Source organism: Geospiza fortis, unplaced genomic scaffold, assembly GCF_000277835.1.
Source record: "Geospiza fortis unplaced genomic scaffold, GeoFor_1.0 scaffold157, whole genome shotgun sequence".
In the NCBI taxonomy this organism is placed as follows: domain Eukaryota; kingdom Metazoa; phylum Chordata; class Aves; order Passeriformes; family Thraupidae; genus Geospiza; species Geospiza fortis.
In genome coordinates this window covers 4330924-4348053 of record NW_005054314.1, presented here as the reverse complement: position 1 = coordinate 4348053, position 17130 = coordinate 4330924, and the positions used below count along the sequence as shown (strand labels likewise).

Sequence of the window (17130 nt, the reverse complement as noted above, 5' to 3'; positions counted from 1 at the left end):
ACACAAGACACACCTATGCACACCCCCACATACAGATATATTAAAAGGACAGGCATGAATAGAGATTTCCCACAGAGCTCTAATTTTGGCATAACTCACCTGGTAAGCAGGCAGCCACGGGATGTTTTTCCCAGCTCTGTGTGAGGTGTCCAAGAGCTGAAGGAGCAGCATTCAGAAGCAGTTTCAGGATTTCCACGCAGGAAGTGGAGCTCACAACCATCCACATAACTCACCACATCCATTGGGATGGGCTGCTGGTTCTTTAGGAATGTGGCCCGATGGAGACAGGAGAAAAATCCCAGCTCTGTGTGGATTTGAGCAAAGGGGGAGCAGCAGAAACACTTTGTGTCTGCTTTGGGGACACACTTTCCAAGGAGCTGGGGTGGCAGAGGGTGACCTGGGCTGGTAGCAGGTCAGGTCCTGTGTCATGACAACATAGAATGGCACAGGACAAAACTAAAAGCATGCACACCCACACTGATGAAGACTTTCTGATACTGCACATCCTATAGGAAAAGCTGCTGTCACAAAACCCACTGGAATTTATAACTTTTATTTGCAATACTTTAGGTCCAAGTTTCAAACTGCAATATTTTTACACTCAAGACACAGTCATGCACAATCCATATTTCAATTTCCTATTGCTTCAACCACAATTTAAAATAACTTAATATTGGAAACAAAACCCAAAATCTTTAAAAAAAGGATGCTGAGGTCAATAAGATGGATCCATGCCATCAGCACATTTACAAAGTAAATAACTTAGTTCTCCTTTTAAAAAGATCAGTTACCTCTTAATCCAAAGTTACAGAAGATTTTTCACTACACATTTGTTTTTTGTTTTTCTCTTTCGTATTTTTTCTGTTTTTTCTTTTCTTTTTTCTTTTTTTTAAACAGATAACACGTCCTAAAAAAGGAATGTACAGCAAAATGAGATACATTTCTGATAAACAATGAAAATGTAGGCTCCTCCTCTGTTTACTTTTGTCTGGATACCCTGAAGAAAAAAATCTAGCACACACCAGCATAGGTGTAAACTGGTTGCTTTGGACTAAACTGGAGTTTAGCACTGGTGACATCCTGATCCAGTCAAGAGTTGCAGAATTCCTTTGCAGATCTCAAACCATGTGTTTGCAGGCACAGCACCTGCAGTGCTGACGCACCAGTGCACGAGAATAACTCTGCTAACGTTCCCCCACAGAATTTGGGCTCTGCCCAAGAAGGAGGTGCTGCAGTCCCTAGCTCCTGGCTCCTGTGTGGAGCAGCTCCCTTCCTGCTGGCTGAGCTGCCCAGGCAGCCCCTGGCCCTGCAGGGCTGAGGCCTTTCCTTCCCCTGGCTGTGACAGATTTAGCAGCATTGATAATGTGGGGATACACAGACGGACCAAAAGCAGCTGCCTTTGTACAGCTCAAGCCCAAAGGTCAAAAATCTCAAGATACAAGGTGGAAGAGACTCACAGGCTGCCTGTTTGCTGTGCTGACCCACTTGTGACCAGCACAGTTTTGTGTGAGGCAGAGTGAGAAAAAGGGGCAGCTCCCACTCATCCAGGCAGCCAAGGGACCCATCCAGCCCAGGGCTTGGGGCACTGTCAGCACCTGCTGCTTCAGCAACCAGTTCAGCTGTCATTGAGAGCAACAACCAAATTCTCACTGGCTCCAGAGGGAGCAGCAGCAGTGCCTGAATTTGATCCCCAAGCCTGGGGCAGGGCTGGACACACACAGCATGCAGCAGCAAATGGACCTTTCAAAACAACCTCCTGCCACTATTCCCTCCCATTTGCAGTGGTGTCACACCAGCCTGAGGCATCTGGGAGCCCTCCATGTGCTGACTTCAGATGGCAGCCCTGGGCTCCTGGAGGTTTTGCAATGAACAGAGGTGGGGGGATCCCTCCCCATATTGAGTTTCCAGATGGAAAAGGCTGCTGTGACCAGGCAGCTCAAAGGACAGAAAAATGAGGGTCTCAACCACTTTATCTGTGCCAGTTACACAGCCTTGGGCAGCAGCCACTGAGCACAGGGGCAGCAAAGGACACAGAAAGAGGGACAAAACTAGTCAAGTGCAGAGACTGGTAAGAGTGAGACCTGGGATAAGAAACATGCTGCTTCATTCCACCCTTTTGGAAAGCTCTTTCTTGCTTCAAACCCCTCAGAGGCATGAAGGGCAGAGAGGAGGTTACACATAAATGATACTCATGTTTTCACACACTCACCCTCTCAGTGTTCTAGAAGAAATTGGATGAAACGTATTCTTCTCCCAAAGTCATCTCATTTAGCATGAGCAGCTCAGCATTAGGAGCTAAAGGAGCTGAAGCCTTAGGCCACAAGAGCTGACCAAGAAGAAACTTTTTGATCAAAATGAAGTTGCCAACATGGACCTAGCTGAATCCAGCAGACAGAATCACAGAACTGTAGAATACTTTTTGCTGGAAAAGACCTCTGGATACCAGGGTCGGAACCAGTTCTAGTGGCTGGCATCCATAAACCTGTAACACCAGGGAGCTGTGATTCCAAGGCGTGTGCACATGGGTCTGACAGCTCTTCTGACCTGCATTCCAACCCAGGCCATGGTGCCCAACCCTGCTCCTGCTGGCTCTGGACCTAAGTTGGGTGAGGCAGGTGCTGCTCACAAGGCTCCAGCAGCTGCAAACATGGTGCCACCAAACAGAGCAGAAGGTACCTTACACACAGGTGCTGATGTGCGGTCTGCTTGGAAACTGTGCAGGCCAAAGTCACTGTGATCACAGACTATTAAATCAATTAGCAGTTTTCAATATTATCAACTTTAACTAATGATATTGCCCCCCGTTTCCTCAGTCAGGGTCAGATTCTCACACAACTCAAGTGCTTGCCTGGGGAAATTGCTAAGCAGCAAGAAAAGGTTTTTAGGCTTGTGCCCACATGGCAGCCCAGAGGGCACTCATACAGAGCATATGGGCAGCCTTCCTTCTCTTTGCTATAAGACCATTTTTTCTTTTGAGATAACTCTTGTAACCAAAGGTACATGCAACTGTTGGTAGGCTCAGGCCAGTGATGGTTTGCAGGCATGATGCACAGCTAGGATTATGGCAATCAGCTCTAAACTGCATCCAAAGAGAGATGGATAAGTAAGATTCTTCAAGTTTCAGCGAGAAAAATAAAATTACCTTGTCAGCTCAAGGACAGACACAAGCAAAGAGAGGTTTTGAAGATCCCTGAAGTGCAAATCACACTCAAAAAAAGCTTGGATGGTTTCTCTTGAAAGACAAAGGTTATCCTTTGTCTGCTTCCTGAAAACTTGGGATAAAATTGGAGATATTTACCTGGTATGGGGAGTGGAGAGGGAAACAAAAGGGGGATGAACACTTATATTATAGGTCCTCATCAAACCATCATTAAGTTGCTGCACATCTGGGCATGAATGAATGGTCCAAGAGGAAGCAGGAACACCAGGATGCGTATGGACCACTGACTTGGCAGCACTTAGCAAGGCAAAGCTGGCACTTGAGTGCATTCCTGGGTGTCAAGCAAAGAAACACTGGCTCCTTCCTTTAATGGTAGATGTCACAGGGCTCTCTCCAGCTCTTTGCTCACTGGATTTGCTCAGGACTGGACTAAGAAATACAAATATTTACATGCTCAGTGTGAGGAATAGTCAGTAGCCACACCAAGGATTACACACTGGAAATAACTGCTGTATGGACAATAGAGTACAGTGACATTTCCTACAACTAGAGGACACGAGACAGGTACTTCCCTTCTCGTGGTGACTGGAGTGTGCTTCATTTTTGGTGTCAGGACATAGGGAAGAACTGACTCAAAGACCTGCCAAAGTGCAGCCACAGGCTTCAAAGAAACTCAGCACAAACCCTTGAGTTCTTTTGTGTGTAGTGGAGTGGCCAACCATTAGCCAAAGATGAAGAATAAATATATTTACAAAAGCACTGGACACAAGAAGTGAGAATGTAACCCCGGCCCAAGTTTGGGATCCAACCCTGAGAGCACTGTAAGATCCACCCCTGTGCAGGTTCCCAGGAGCGCATGCAGGAGTTGTATGGAATTTTACATAGGTATGGTTATATTTTTTTTCTTAAATAAATAAACTTTTCTGTGCTTCTCAAACTTCCCTGGCTTTACTGCTACCATGCTTTTGTCCCAAAACACATTTAAACCACAGTGAGCTATTGGCTCATTTTCACGTCTTCATTGCAGGGATGGGAATCATAGTCAAGTTCTTGGTTAGGGTATTTCACTGTTTAATTTAAAAATGAAGACAATTAACCAATCTTTTAAAACCTTGGAATAAAAGTGTCTGAAACCCATTTTGTAACAGAAACAGAGTATTTCTAATACTTCAAAAATATATATAACTAATTGCTTGATCTGAGGATAGCAGTCAGAAAACCCAAGGTGGCTCCAGAGATTTTACACTATTTGTCTCTTTCCTTTCTGCAAGGCCAATGCTCTTGTCAATCCTAATATACTCTGTGAGCCTGTAAATAATGTACAAGACTTGATCCCCTCAGGACTGGATTTTGTGGGTTTGTGTTGCTGGGTTTTTTAAAAATACTAGTGTCTTTTCTACATTTAATATCCAGGCTGGGAGGATACAAACACAGCTGCCATCTTTCAGTACCAGTGAGTGTGAATCAGCACCAGAGACTGTCCCAAGCATGGAGCCACAGGCATACTGCAGGAACATTCCCTGCCTGTCACACAGGGCAGGTACAGTCCATGCTGAAAACAGCCACAGTAGAGATTATTTCTGCTGAATCTTGTCTGCCTCCCAGGAATTGGTTTTAAAAGAAAAATCTCTAGATTTGCTGATGCAAAGAGAAAGGAATATAGTATTTAATAAAATTTTAAGTAAGGCCTCTTAGGACAGCAGCTGTCTTTAAAAAGTCAGTGCCAACAATAGTCTGTATGCCGAGGCATACACTGATTAGAAAAAAAAAAGCTACCATTTGATTTCCTTATTTTTCATACCTGCTGTCTTCTGGAAAGTCGTGGTGGTGGGGTTTTTTTCAAGAAGAGATGCTGAAATACATAAAGGAAAAAAAATAGGAAATTCCCCCCTTCCCCAATCAAATAAAGTAGTTTGTCAACAGAAGTATTTAGACTGTATGTCCAGCAAACATGTGCATTACAAAGCGCTTTCCTTTTAAAGGATGGTTGTCTGTTCTTTTGTGGATAGGAAAAAATAAAATACATACTGGAAACAGAAACTGTCACTCATTTCTTCACTTCTTACAGGAATACAAACAGATTTCATCCTGCTGAATGCTTTACACATCCAGAGCAGCCCATCTCCAGCCCAAGTTACTCTTTCACAAGGAAGCTCCTCCTACAGACACAGATCTTGAGCTGACAGACAAAAATGAGACCTCACAAGAGAAACAAAGTCTTCTAAACAGAACAGAATCATTCATGTTGGAAAAGACTTCTGAGCTCATGGAGTCCAACCATCAACCCAGCACTGCCAAACCCCCCACTAAACCTGTCCCCAAGGTGCTCTATCTACAAATCTTTTTAAATCCCTCCAGAGATGGTGACTCAACCTCTGCCCTGCACAGCCTGTTCCAATGCTTGACCATCCTCTGGGTGAAGAGATTTTTCCTATATCCAATCTAAACCTTCCCTGGCTCAACTTGCAGCCATTTCCTCTTGTCCCATTGCTTGTTATTTGGGAAAAGAGTGATTCCCCCATTGCTCCAACCTCTCTTTAGGTAGCTGGATACTGCTGGCTCATGTTCAGCTGCTCCCAATAAACACTCCCAGGTCTCTTCCCACCAGGCACTTTCCAGCCATTCTTTCCCAAGCCTGGAGCTGCAGGGGGTTATTGTGACCCAAGTGCAGGATCTGACACTCTGCCTTGTTGAACCTCATCCAACTGGCCTTGGACCAACAATCCAGCCTGTCCAGATCCCTCTGCAGAGCCCTCCTGTCCTCCAGCAGATCAACACTCCAACCCAGCTTGGTGTTACGTGAGGGTGCCCTTGATCCCCTCACCCAGCTCACTGACACAGATATTGAACACAACTGGCTCCAGCACCCAGCCCTGCTGCACCCCTACTGACAGCCCCAGCTGGATGTCACTCCATTCCCCACAACTCTCTGGGCCCAGCCATCCATCCAGGTTTTTTTCCCAGAAAACAGTGAACCCATCCAAGCCATGAGCACCCAGTTTCTCCAGGAGAAAGCTGTGGGAAACACTGACACAGAGTTTACTCAATTCCACACATCCATAGCTGTTCCCCATCCCCAGGTCATGCTGTTGTAAAAGGAGATCAGGCAGGTCAGGCAGCACCTGCCTATCACAAACCCACACTAGATGGGCCTGATCCCGTGGCTGTTCTGTATGTGCCATGTGATGGCACTCCAGATGATCTGCTCCATGACTTTTCCCAGCACTGAGGTCAGGGTGACAGACTTGTAATTCCCAAGACCCTCCTTCTGGGTCTTTGTGTAGATCAATGTCACATTTGCCACAGTCCAGTCATGTGGGATCTTGTCCTTAGCCACAACTGCTGATAAATGATGGAAAGGGGCTCAGTGGGCTTGGATACTCCTGCCCCTATTTACCTCCAGCTGTAGCTCTGGCCCAAAGTGGAGGAGTTCCTCTCGCTGGGCACATGTCCCACAGCTGTACTCATGCTGCTGCCACCACGACTCGCCTAAGAGCAGGGCACAGCCTGCAGTTGACACCTGGCTGGCAGCCCAATCCCACCAGAGCTCTGTCTGGGTCGTTGCATGGATTGTGGTGGGTGCAGCACTTACAGAAGCCACAGCTTTCTGTTGTGTGGACACCACTGCTCCCTGGTCAAGCTGGCAGGGCTTCAGCACCTTCCTGCACACCCTTATGCACCATCTACTGTACTATGGCCTGATAGCCTGTCCTGGCCACTCTCACTCCCAGGGGCTTCTTTTATGGGGGAAAGCTTGGCTGTCATTGATCCAGCTCCTGTCAACCACTGTCACTCCAGCTGTGGGCTCCTGGCAGCTCCCTCAGCTCCTGCCGACGTTCCCCCAGTCCAGGAAAGCAGAGCTGCTTGCCTCAGTGCGTTATTTGGCCATCTGAAAAACTGGACCTGTTGTGCTCCCCAGAAAATGAAGAAAAGTTAATTTCTGCTTAGCTGTGGTAAGTCAGGTAGGGCTGCCTCTGCCAAGGACACTGTGGTGGCCAGCGGGAGCGAGGGCAGCAGCAGTAAGGACACTTGCGACATTCGCGAGCGACACAAAGACTGCAACTAAACAGGATGCCAAAGCCAGACATGCTCCTGGCCTGATTCAAGAGCAGCCCAAGCATCCTTCATCCCTGCTGGCCAGACATGAAGGTGGTGAGCAGCTTAAAGGCTACAGAACCCTTGGCAGGACCAGGCCAACGTGAAGATCTATAGCAGAAAGCTGTTTTACTGTGGGGTTTTTTTTGTTCACTGGGTGCATGTTGCTTCAGTTGCTGTTTTGAAGGTCTTGAATGAGTTGTACTCCTAAAATACAGCAACAAATATGCCATGCAAATGCTTTTACTGAGTGAAGCCACACCATGTCTTTCAGAAACAAATAAATAGAACACAAATTGCATACTGAAAGTATTTTGCTCCCTTCCAAATCTGCTGACTAGTCAAGCACAATCCTCAGGCACATCCCCAATTCCATCTCTTGCAGGAACTCAAGAGCTTCATTGCGGAGTGCTTGCCATACGTAGGACAGCAGAAAGCAGGCTGGCCTGGTGCCTTCAAGTAATTCTGCAATTAATTCCACTTTGCATTTCACACCTTTGTTCTTGCTCAGTGCACAGCTCCAGGTTTTAAGGCGCTTTCTTCCCAAGCTGGCTGCTGCACTGGTTCCTGCAGATCTGAACTGTGCAGGTTGTTCCCTGTGTCAGCCTCGGTTCCCAGGGCAGAACTCCTGTGCCTAAAGGATGCTCACCTGTGCAGGAGCCTGCAGAGCAGCCTGGTCCCCTCCCTCTCTGCTGAGAATTCCGCAGACACTAGGAACCCTTCCCAGGAGCTACAAGACAGCTGGGAGAAGAACAGGCACCCTCAGAAGCGACACCACCGCTCTGCTCTGTTTGCTCTTCTCTATTCCTGCAGAGACTCAGGATGGCCAATCCCACCAGGCTGTGCATTTCTCAGTATGGCCACGATTTCCCTGGAGAACAGCCCCCACCCAGTTTGGCTCTGAGACAGGAGGATTAGTCCTGTCCCAGGAAGAGGCACCCACGGCCAGGCTGCTGCCTCTTGTCGTTCTCAGTGCCTCCTTCCAGCCTGGCTCTGCTGATGCTCAGGTTGCTCTGGGCTCTGCCAGGGCTCTGCGGGGGCTCAGCCCCAGGCACGGCTGGGCCCACTCTCCCCTCACATTGCTCTGACAGCTTTGCATCAGACAAACCTGTTTGGAGCACACTGACTGATCTTTCTGCTGTTTCAGCTGAGTCAGACTCTCACCGGGGCAGAGATTGCAGTCAGGGGTACAAATGCAATTGGCAAGAACGGAACCACTACACAGTCCCAGCTGAACACCTTATCTCCACAGGATGCTTTGTCTGTCCCATCTTCATTCCTTTTTGGTTGGAAATGCAATTGCACTTTCTTCCTCATGTAGAAGTACCACAACTGGGCAAAAACTGGCAAGTGGGCCATATTCAAAAGGCAGTCTGGAGTTGATGAATGAAGAATTGCCCTTCTCCAATTCCAAACCATACCAAAAACCCCATAAACACGACTTTACATCATTAAGAAAGAACTGACAATTTAAAAGTGAATGTACAGCTTATTCACAGGGTGAGAAGGAAGGGAATCTTCCAACTGAATTTGCTTTACCTTGGAAATGATTGAGGCAGCAAAGCATTTTCTGTCATTACCTCTCTGTCCTTAGCCCCGATTCATTGTAAAAATAAATTAAGGAGCCAGAAAGCAGGAAGAAGACAAATGATAATTTTTTTACTCCTTGAGGAACTGGGGTGGTCCTACCACCATGACTGTGACCGTTGGTTTGTTCATCCATCCATCTGTCCCGCAGCATGAGAGTTGAGGTTGTACAGAGTTTGTGTTCTCAGTCCTGCTCTGAGCTGGCAGGGCACAAAGCCGACCTGCAGTGCTAGCGGCTGCTGTTCTTAATCGCTTCCTTCGCTGCAATGATCAGAGGAGTCAGGCTTGAGAGTGGCTTGGCTAGTTTTAAAAATGGATGCTGCCCAAAGGGAAAGAAACAAGAAAGGTACCATTACTTTCCAAACTCAGTTCCTCACAGGCTCAACCACGATTCCACTCGTTACCAGAAATACTCAGAAAAAGGATTGAGGGGACATCTGCACTTCCACCTTCATGTCCAGGACACTGTTATCACAGGCAAACAGGGCCCACACACCTGTCAATCCATTTTTCCAGGTGTCTTCAGCTTGCTGGGATTTTTGCTCTGCCAGTGCTCTGGGAATGCTGCTTGCTGCCCCAGAGCTTTGTTCCTTTCAGGAAACTCAAAAGACTCCTTGTTAGGTTCCCCCTTTCTAAAGACACAGACTGTGTTAATTGTCAAAAAAGATGTGTGTAAGTCATCCCTTAGGAAACTCCAATATCTCTAAGAAATATGTAACCCAGTAGGACTGTGGCTCATGTGTTTTCTGAAGACCTGTACTGAGGTACAGGTTTTCAGCAGAAAGTCAAGAGCAGGAAGACAAGTGACAGAGTGCTGATAGACTCAGCTCTGGCTTGCAGGGAGAGCAGTGCCTATCTTTCCATCCCCTGGCCCTCCTGCGCTGGCTGGCACCTTCCTTCCCAGCAGGGACAGTCAAGTGGCATATTCTGCAGCTCTCTCTGCCACAAAACCTGGCAGCAAACCTCAAGTAGCTTGACTGTGCCAGGAAGCCAACAGGGCTGGGACAAGTCCTGATCAGCTTTACCTGTTTTGGGTGGCAGAAACCTCTAAAAATAGAACTTAGTGGCAGAAACCTCTAAGACAGGAGCAGGAAGGACAAGCTGGGGCCCCCTCTGAGGCTCACAGTGATCTCCTCCTTCCCACAGCCAAATCTCTGACAGCTTGGCTGGGACTGCCTTTACTGGGTTCCTCCCGCACCAACATAATTTCAGGCCTTTATACCTGGTATCATTCTATTTCAGTTCTTTTGTCAAGAATTAAAACTGAATTTACTCCCAAAAGTACAAAACAGGGCCACAGAAATGACCAGGAGACAGAAAATATCTCCTCTGGGGAAAGGCTGGGAGAGTTGGGCTTGTTCAGCCTGGAGAAGGGCAGGTCCTGGGGAGACCTCAATTTGCAACTCTCCAATACTTCAAGGGGGCTTGTCAGAAAGTTGAGGACACATTTTTTAGCAGGGCCTGTTGCAAGAGATCAAGAGGGACTGGTTTTTGACCCAAAGATGATCAATTTAGATTTGATCCAATTAAGAAATTTTTTACAAGGAGAGTGGTGAAACACTGGTACAGGTTGCCCAGGGATGTTGTAGGTGGAAGTCCATCTCTGGAAACATCCAAGGTCAGGTCAGATGGGGCTCTGAGTGATGTGACCTAGTTCAAGGGATCCCAGCTCAGTCAGACTAGATGACCTTTAAAGGTCTCTTCCATCCCAAACCATTATAGGATTCTACATAGTTTTCGTTTGAAAGCACCAAGACTGGAGCTTAATACGTGGGGGAGCCACCTGATGCCTTTATTTGATGAGAAAACTGATCCCTTGGGCATCAGCTGCAGTTGCTTCCCATCCTACCTGCAGAAGTTCCTTGGCAGAGCCTCGCCTGTCCACGTCCATCTCCAGGCAGCAGTTGAGGAAGTCTCGGAACACGGCCGAGAGTCGCTCTGGGTTCTGCAGCTCTGGTGTCCCGTTTGTAGCTATCAGATACAGTGCCTGGAGACAAAGCACACAGAAGACTGTTTCATTCATACCCAGAAATACTCACACACCCCCTATTTTTAAGCTCCAATCTCCACTGGCAGTTTCTTCCCTGGCAGAGGGCTGGAGATGACTTTCATATATCAAGAACAACAACAAAAAAACCCTGCTGCAGTCACAGCTATTCCAACATCAAGATGATCTTCCCTTGATAGCTGATTTCACTGGCTGACTTGGTTAGTAGGAACTAAAACAGCACATTTTACTTCTCCAAGTGTTGACACAACTTTACAGGCCATTTTAAAGAGTTAGCAGTCTATATTATTTCAAAGGATTATTACACAAAATACATCTGTGCAGTGCTCACTGGTCCCTAAAGTATGGCTTCCATAAAACAAAATTAATAAAGTTTTTTGCTCTGTTCTTGAGAAAAAAGAAAAAAAAAATCCATCAGGTAATACTTTGGGTAAAAAAGCCAGAAACATTTGCAGTCTCATGTTCAACAGACATGTCAAGTTGCATGCACAAATATATTAGGATGAAAAGGCATAATTGGGCAGACAGGACCCACCTTCAACTATCTTTCAGCAGTCTCTAAATTCTGAATCATCTTCACTTATGTGGTAGAACTTTTAATAGTCTCATCAGAAAATGGAGTCATTCCATCCCTATGGTAACCCTCCACTAATTTTAATACTCAAATAAATGTATTAATGACATCCCCATCCCAGAAACTGCCAGGCAGGAAATAGGAGGTTTTGGCAGTTGGACTAGTGAAGGCTTAGTGACATGGAGAAAATGGCTTGGGCTAGGAAAGAAAAATGTTCACTATATATTACAAGAAATCCAACAACTAGTGTGCGTTATCAGCTAAAAAAATTTGCTGTAAAAAGCAGTCTTGCTTTATAAGCTCTTGTGTTCAGAGGCAGCTGAGACCTCTTACACAGATCTCAAGTATATCTGACTGTGAATTTGGTCAGAAACAGGAAATCCAGTTATCTTTCTAACAGCTGACCTGAGGCTTCTTGAGAAGTCCTAATCAACATTTCAGATAAAGGAAGCAGGGAATTTTCAGCATCCAGATCAAGAATGTTAATTCTTTTCACCTGCTTTACTGCCTTATACAAGGCAACTGCATTTTTTGCAAGTGAAATATGGGTTCACAGGAAACAGAAGCAAAACTGTGATGTGCAAAGGTCTCTGTTGGTACAACAGGGCTGCAGTGACAGAGGCCTAATGCCACCCTGCCACTACAGTGCACTCTGCTTATTCAGCACCACTCTGAATCCAAACTTGTTTATTTCTTATCCACCCTAACGAGGTGACACAGTGTGCAACACTCCACATGTGTGCCTGGAGCCCAAAAACCCCAGGCCACCTATCAATCCAAAGGAAGTCTTCCAAGAAAACTCACGAACCTTCTTCAAAAAGTGTGAAAGACTTGTATAATTGAAAGAGTGAAATTTGTATAACTGGTGTATTCTTTTCTTAAGCAGCTGGGAGGTATGTCCTGACCCTTCTGTAGTTTCTTCTGTCAGTCTGCAAAACACAGTCTGGATGCCACAAACCAGAGAAAGCACAGAGAAACCTTACAGCATGGAAAAGCTAAAGATCATGCTCTATTTTAATTCTAACCTTAACAAAACGTGTGTGTATTATGTATACATATAGGTAAAAATTAATTTTCTCATAAATTCCCGCAGGAATTAACGGTGCAGCAGTTTGTTTCAGCTGTCAGTCATGAGGTTTTATCCTGGTATACATTCCCCCACTACTACATACTCAATTGGTGTAAGAACTGGCCATTTCATTTTAAGATATTAGGATAAAACTGAAAACTTCAAAATACATCGTTTTACTACAAGTATCTGCGCTGAAAGATACTTTCAGAAATGTGTTTGATAATAAATAATTGCATTATTAGAACCAGTGATCTTTCCTGGAAGGTTCAGGTAATCAATCAGCACTGGTCTGACACTGAAGAGAGTTTTATGCCTGCAGGTACAGCTCCAATGCTTATCATAAAAAATCCCCAACTGGAGAAGCATGGCACTTAAAAATTTTTGTCATTTGGAGATACAGCTCAAAGAAAGTTCTCAAAGGGCATGAGAAATTTCAAGCATCGCTGAGGCCGAAGTGGCAAGTTTCTGCACAAGTACATGTCACTTTGCCTCTGAGCTTCTCACAGTGATGCAATCAAAGCTACAGCAGATGCTGATGTGCTGTAGGAACATTTTTAGAAGTGGGCCTTTGTAGAACTAGTTCAAGCTGATGTGAATGGCATTTTATCTCATGGAAGACAAAATATGGCACAAATTAGAAAGACAACAGTATCTGATATTTCACCCTACCCTGAGAGGATTTTCATTAAGGTAAGGAGGCTCTCCTTCCACCATTTCTATTGCCATGATCCCAAGTGACCAGATGTCCACCTTGGGGCCATATGCTTTTCTTGTTACAACTTCTGGTGCCATCCAGTAAGGAGTCCCCACCATTGTGCTCCGTTTACTCTGCTCAGGGGTGATCTGAGCACAGAAGCCAAAATCAGCTGAGGAGAAAAACAAATACTGTTAAAGCCAGCTCGAATTACAAAACCAAGCAAAAGAATCCCCACTTTAAGTCTGAGAATGCACTGTGGAATCTAGCTGGAAAAGCAGCCATGATGTGTTTCCTCAGGGCTGTAGCCAAGGTAATATGGAATTGGCCACTTTAAAGAAACCATCATGTTTCATCCACTGGCTTTTACTTAACCACTTGAAGCCTTAGACTGTAACTCCCTCCATTCTGGAAGGGTCATACACAAAGCAAAGCCACTCCTACACCCTGTTTCTCTCTGGACTTCTCTGCACATTGCAGCTGTGCCCTCACAGCAAGGTCCAGGTGCTCCCACCAGCACCACTTTTGGAGAACTGGCTGTCACTCAAAGGAATTCCCCACCCCACATCCAGGAATGCTGCATGTGACCAGGAATACCTACTCAATTTGACAGATCCATCCATCCCAAGAAGAATATTGTCACTTTTGATGTCTCTGTGGATCACTTGGTTGGAATGAAGGAAATCCAGGGCTTGCAGGCACTGAGAAGAAAAAAAAAGAAATGTAAGGATAAAAATTCGTGACATGATTTCATCACACAAGAAAGGAAATGGTTTTATGAGATTTCCTTTCCAGGGGAGTGGTGAGGAATGGCAGAACACCGTGCAGCCAAGGGAAGAGCTTGCTGCTCTAACCCTGCAACAGTCATGTCATTCTAGGGGAAGGCACATACTGGCTTTTGAAAGGGAAACATCAATTGTTGCTACAGGCTGTCCCCTGCAAACACAGACAGAATGACTGCTGCTGCAGTGATCTGCTCTTTCTTCTCCATACAATGACAACACCATTGTATGGTATGAAGCAGAAGCATCACCTTGTCCATGCAAACAGAAGCACAAGTGGATCCCTCACCTCCCGACAGACAGCAGCAATCTGTCCTTCATCCATACATGTCTCGGTGACAACGTCAGTTAAAGAGCCTCCAGCCAAGTACTCCATCACCACCCACAGCTCATCACCAACAAGGTAGCTGAAAGGAGAAAACAATGCTGTGAGGATGCATGTGCATAGCCAAACTAATGAATAATCATAACCTACAGCTGATTCTTGTCTCCAGGTCTTGCAAATGAAGACAGAATAAAATGAAAAGGACATTCCTTCTAAGCTACACAGCTCTGGGAATCTGCACAGTGGAAAAAGAAGATATCTTAGGTGACAAGCAAGGGAAGAATGCACTTAGCAAGATAAGCAAGCAAAGATAAATCTGGGATCAGGACACATGCCACCAGTTAGCTCATCATCTTAACTCATGAATTCCACACTAACCCCAGGAATGAGGCAACATAACTTTCAAAGTTATCTTCAAAGTTATCCATGGGAGGAGGGTGTGCACCACTGAGGACAGAAGTTGGTCCAATGTTTGGAAAACCTTGCAAAACATACATTCAGAAACAGCAAAGGCCATTAAAAACCTGTCAAATTAGGTGTTTCTGGAAACAAGAACTATGTCTTCCTGGCATCCCCAGCCATGGAAAATAGTAGAAACCACCCAAAGGAAAGAATTTCTAGGAAAGAATTTCTTGTCAGCACTCTGCACAAGACACAGAAAATCTGATCAACTTTGAAAAAAACAAACCCCAGAACAACAAAACAACAAGGAAATACCTGGAACATGGAGCTCACAGACTGTTGTTTCCGTAAGATGTGGCTGGTTCAGGTTTTTGAAAACAGACTTAAAACTATGTGTGCCAGAAAAGACTAATGCAGAGCCAATGCAATCTCCTCCCATCCACTGGAGATGAGTAGAGAAAGAATAAAGAGCTCCATGTTCTGCAGTGACCAAAGGGTTTTTTTAACCTTTGGCCTGCAGTGTGTAAACGAACATTCACATGATAATACCAGAACAACTTACCTGTCTAAATAGTTAACAATATTGGGATTCTTATTTTCCCTCATGACCAGGATTTCATTGATAATTAGTTCCTTTTTGGGCTGCTGTTGGAGATTCATTTGCTTTATGGCCACCTAAAATGACATTAAAAGCCATTAACCTGAGTAGTCTGTTGCACAAGATTACACTGAACATGCAATGGACAGTTCCATGATTTTTGATTGTATCACCTGCTATTCCTGATTACATAAAAAAGCAAACACAGACATACATTATGGATATTGTTCCACAAGAAAAATAACAAGAATAATAATGGGGAACAGAGACAGAATAATTTCTAAACCAATACATTTATACTGGCAATAAATATTATCTACTTTTTATTGGCACAAAAGCTTGTTGGGATTTCTTAGCAGATTTCTCTCCATTAAAAAAAAACATTCAGGGATAATGTAACATGGTACCAGGGTGGGATCAACAATACTGTGGAGAGCACCAACCTGTTCTGAAGACAGAGCAAGTAAAAAAATTCATCTCTTAAAACTGGACTTAAAAGCTATGGGTGAAGCATCCAGCTAAGCACAGAGAGTACCAAGGCTCTTATTGATTCTAGGAATTCACTGGCACCTTTTCAGGCATTTATGAAAACCTCAGATCCAGTGTTACTGGAAAGCATATGGCCACAGTTAAGTGTTCAGTTTCTGAGGCACAGAACCACACTGTCCTTAAAGACCTTTCACTGAGAAGCTGAAGACAGCAATGATGGATTTTGCCAGTTGACATTTGTCCATGCTTCAGAGGAACAGCCTTTGCAGGAAAGCTCTACTGGCCACCCAAAGCTCCAACCACAGCAGAGGGGAAAGCACTCAAGAGCTGCAGAATCTGCTGGGATTTTTGACACTCACCTCTTGTCCTGTGGCGATGTCAATTGCTGTATAAACAGTTCCTGAAGCCCTAGAAACAAAAGAGCAGGCGAAACTGAGAAACACTGAGAAACACTTTAGTTCCTGGAAGTGAAAGCCAGCCCAGACAGGAGAGCTCTGGTGGCAGCCCACCAGCCCTCTGCCATGCAGAGAAAGCTGAGGTCCAACATGAAGAAGAAGGGCTGGTGCAAATGTCCAGTGTACATGCCACATTATTCTAATTCAAAACCTAAGAGAGGGGATGTCTACAAAAACTGGAAAATAGTATGTTCAAATCTTACCCATTTTGCTGTGGTTAATTTAGTTTTTTCCTCCCTTTTTCTTTGTGTGTCTGTGAGTGTGTTTTTTCCACGAAATGTAACACACAATCCAGTTGGGCCTTCTCACACCTTTAAACTGAATCCATCTGCCAAACTCAGGCAATGTCACACAGTCACTCTGAGAACCCTGAACATATGACAGCCATTTGAGGAAAAGATCTAAATACAGCTTTCTCCAGCATGCAAGTAAACAATTTTCCAGCCATCCTGCAAGGTCACAGCTAGAGCAGGTTAAGGCATCTATTATTTCACACACAAATTGAGGACTCAGAACAGAAGATACTTAGAGAGATTCTTTGTGTGTCAAGAACTGCAGGCAGCAGCTTCTGTTGAGTGCACCTAACACATGAAGGACTCTTCATGGTGTCCATGTGCTGCTTCTGTGGCACACATAGGTTGTGTTGTAGAGCCACCAGAAATAAATAGTGTGCTCATCTGCAGACTAGACAGGGTAGGGTTTGGTTTGCCATCTGCCTCTCCTTCAAAGATGTTCTTCCCCATAATGACATGAAGGGCTGAAAATGTCCCAGTCAGAGGCAATTCCTTTGGGTTTCAAAGCATCTAGGGGCTTGGAAAGCCTTCCTTCAGAGCTAAACCACAGCTTTACTCTGCCATCACTTAAGAAGCCCATGTCTGCAGGAGCAGCA

General features: G+C 45.2%; 1 protein-coding gene across 1 annotated transcript in view; it reads right to left on the bottom strand.

The window, feature by feature from the left end:
* Window positions 1–537: 537 nt before the first annotated feature.
* LOC102042620 (serine/threonine-protein kinase PAK 3) overlaps window positions 538–17130 on the bottom strand; it is an 89834-nt gene continuing 73241 nt past the window's right edge. The window contains exons 9-15 of the mRNA XM_005419837.3: window positions 16146–16194; window positions 15262–15374; window positions 14262–14379; window positions 13792–13891; window positions 13166–13362; window positions 10692–10829; window positions 538–9161 (exon numbers count right to left, since the gene is read on the bottom strand). Coding sequence (XP_005419894.1) covers window positions 9072–9161; window positions 10692–10829; window positions 13166–13362; window positions 13792–13891; window positions 14262–14379; window positions 15262–15374; window positions 16146–16194 — 805 coding nt within the window. The 3' untranslated portion in view covers window positions 538–9071. The remainder of the gene's footprint in view (window positions 9162–10691; window positions 10830–13165; window positions 13363–13791; window positions 13892–14261; window positions 14380–15261; window positions 15375–16145; window positions 16195–17130) is intronic.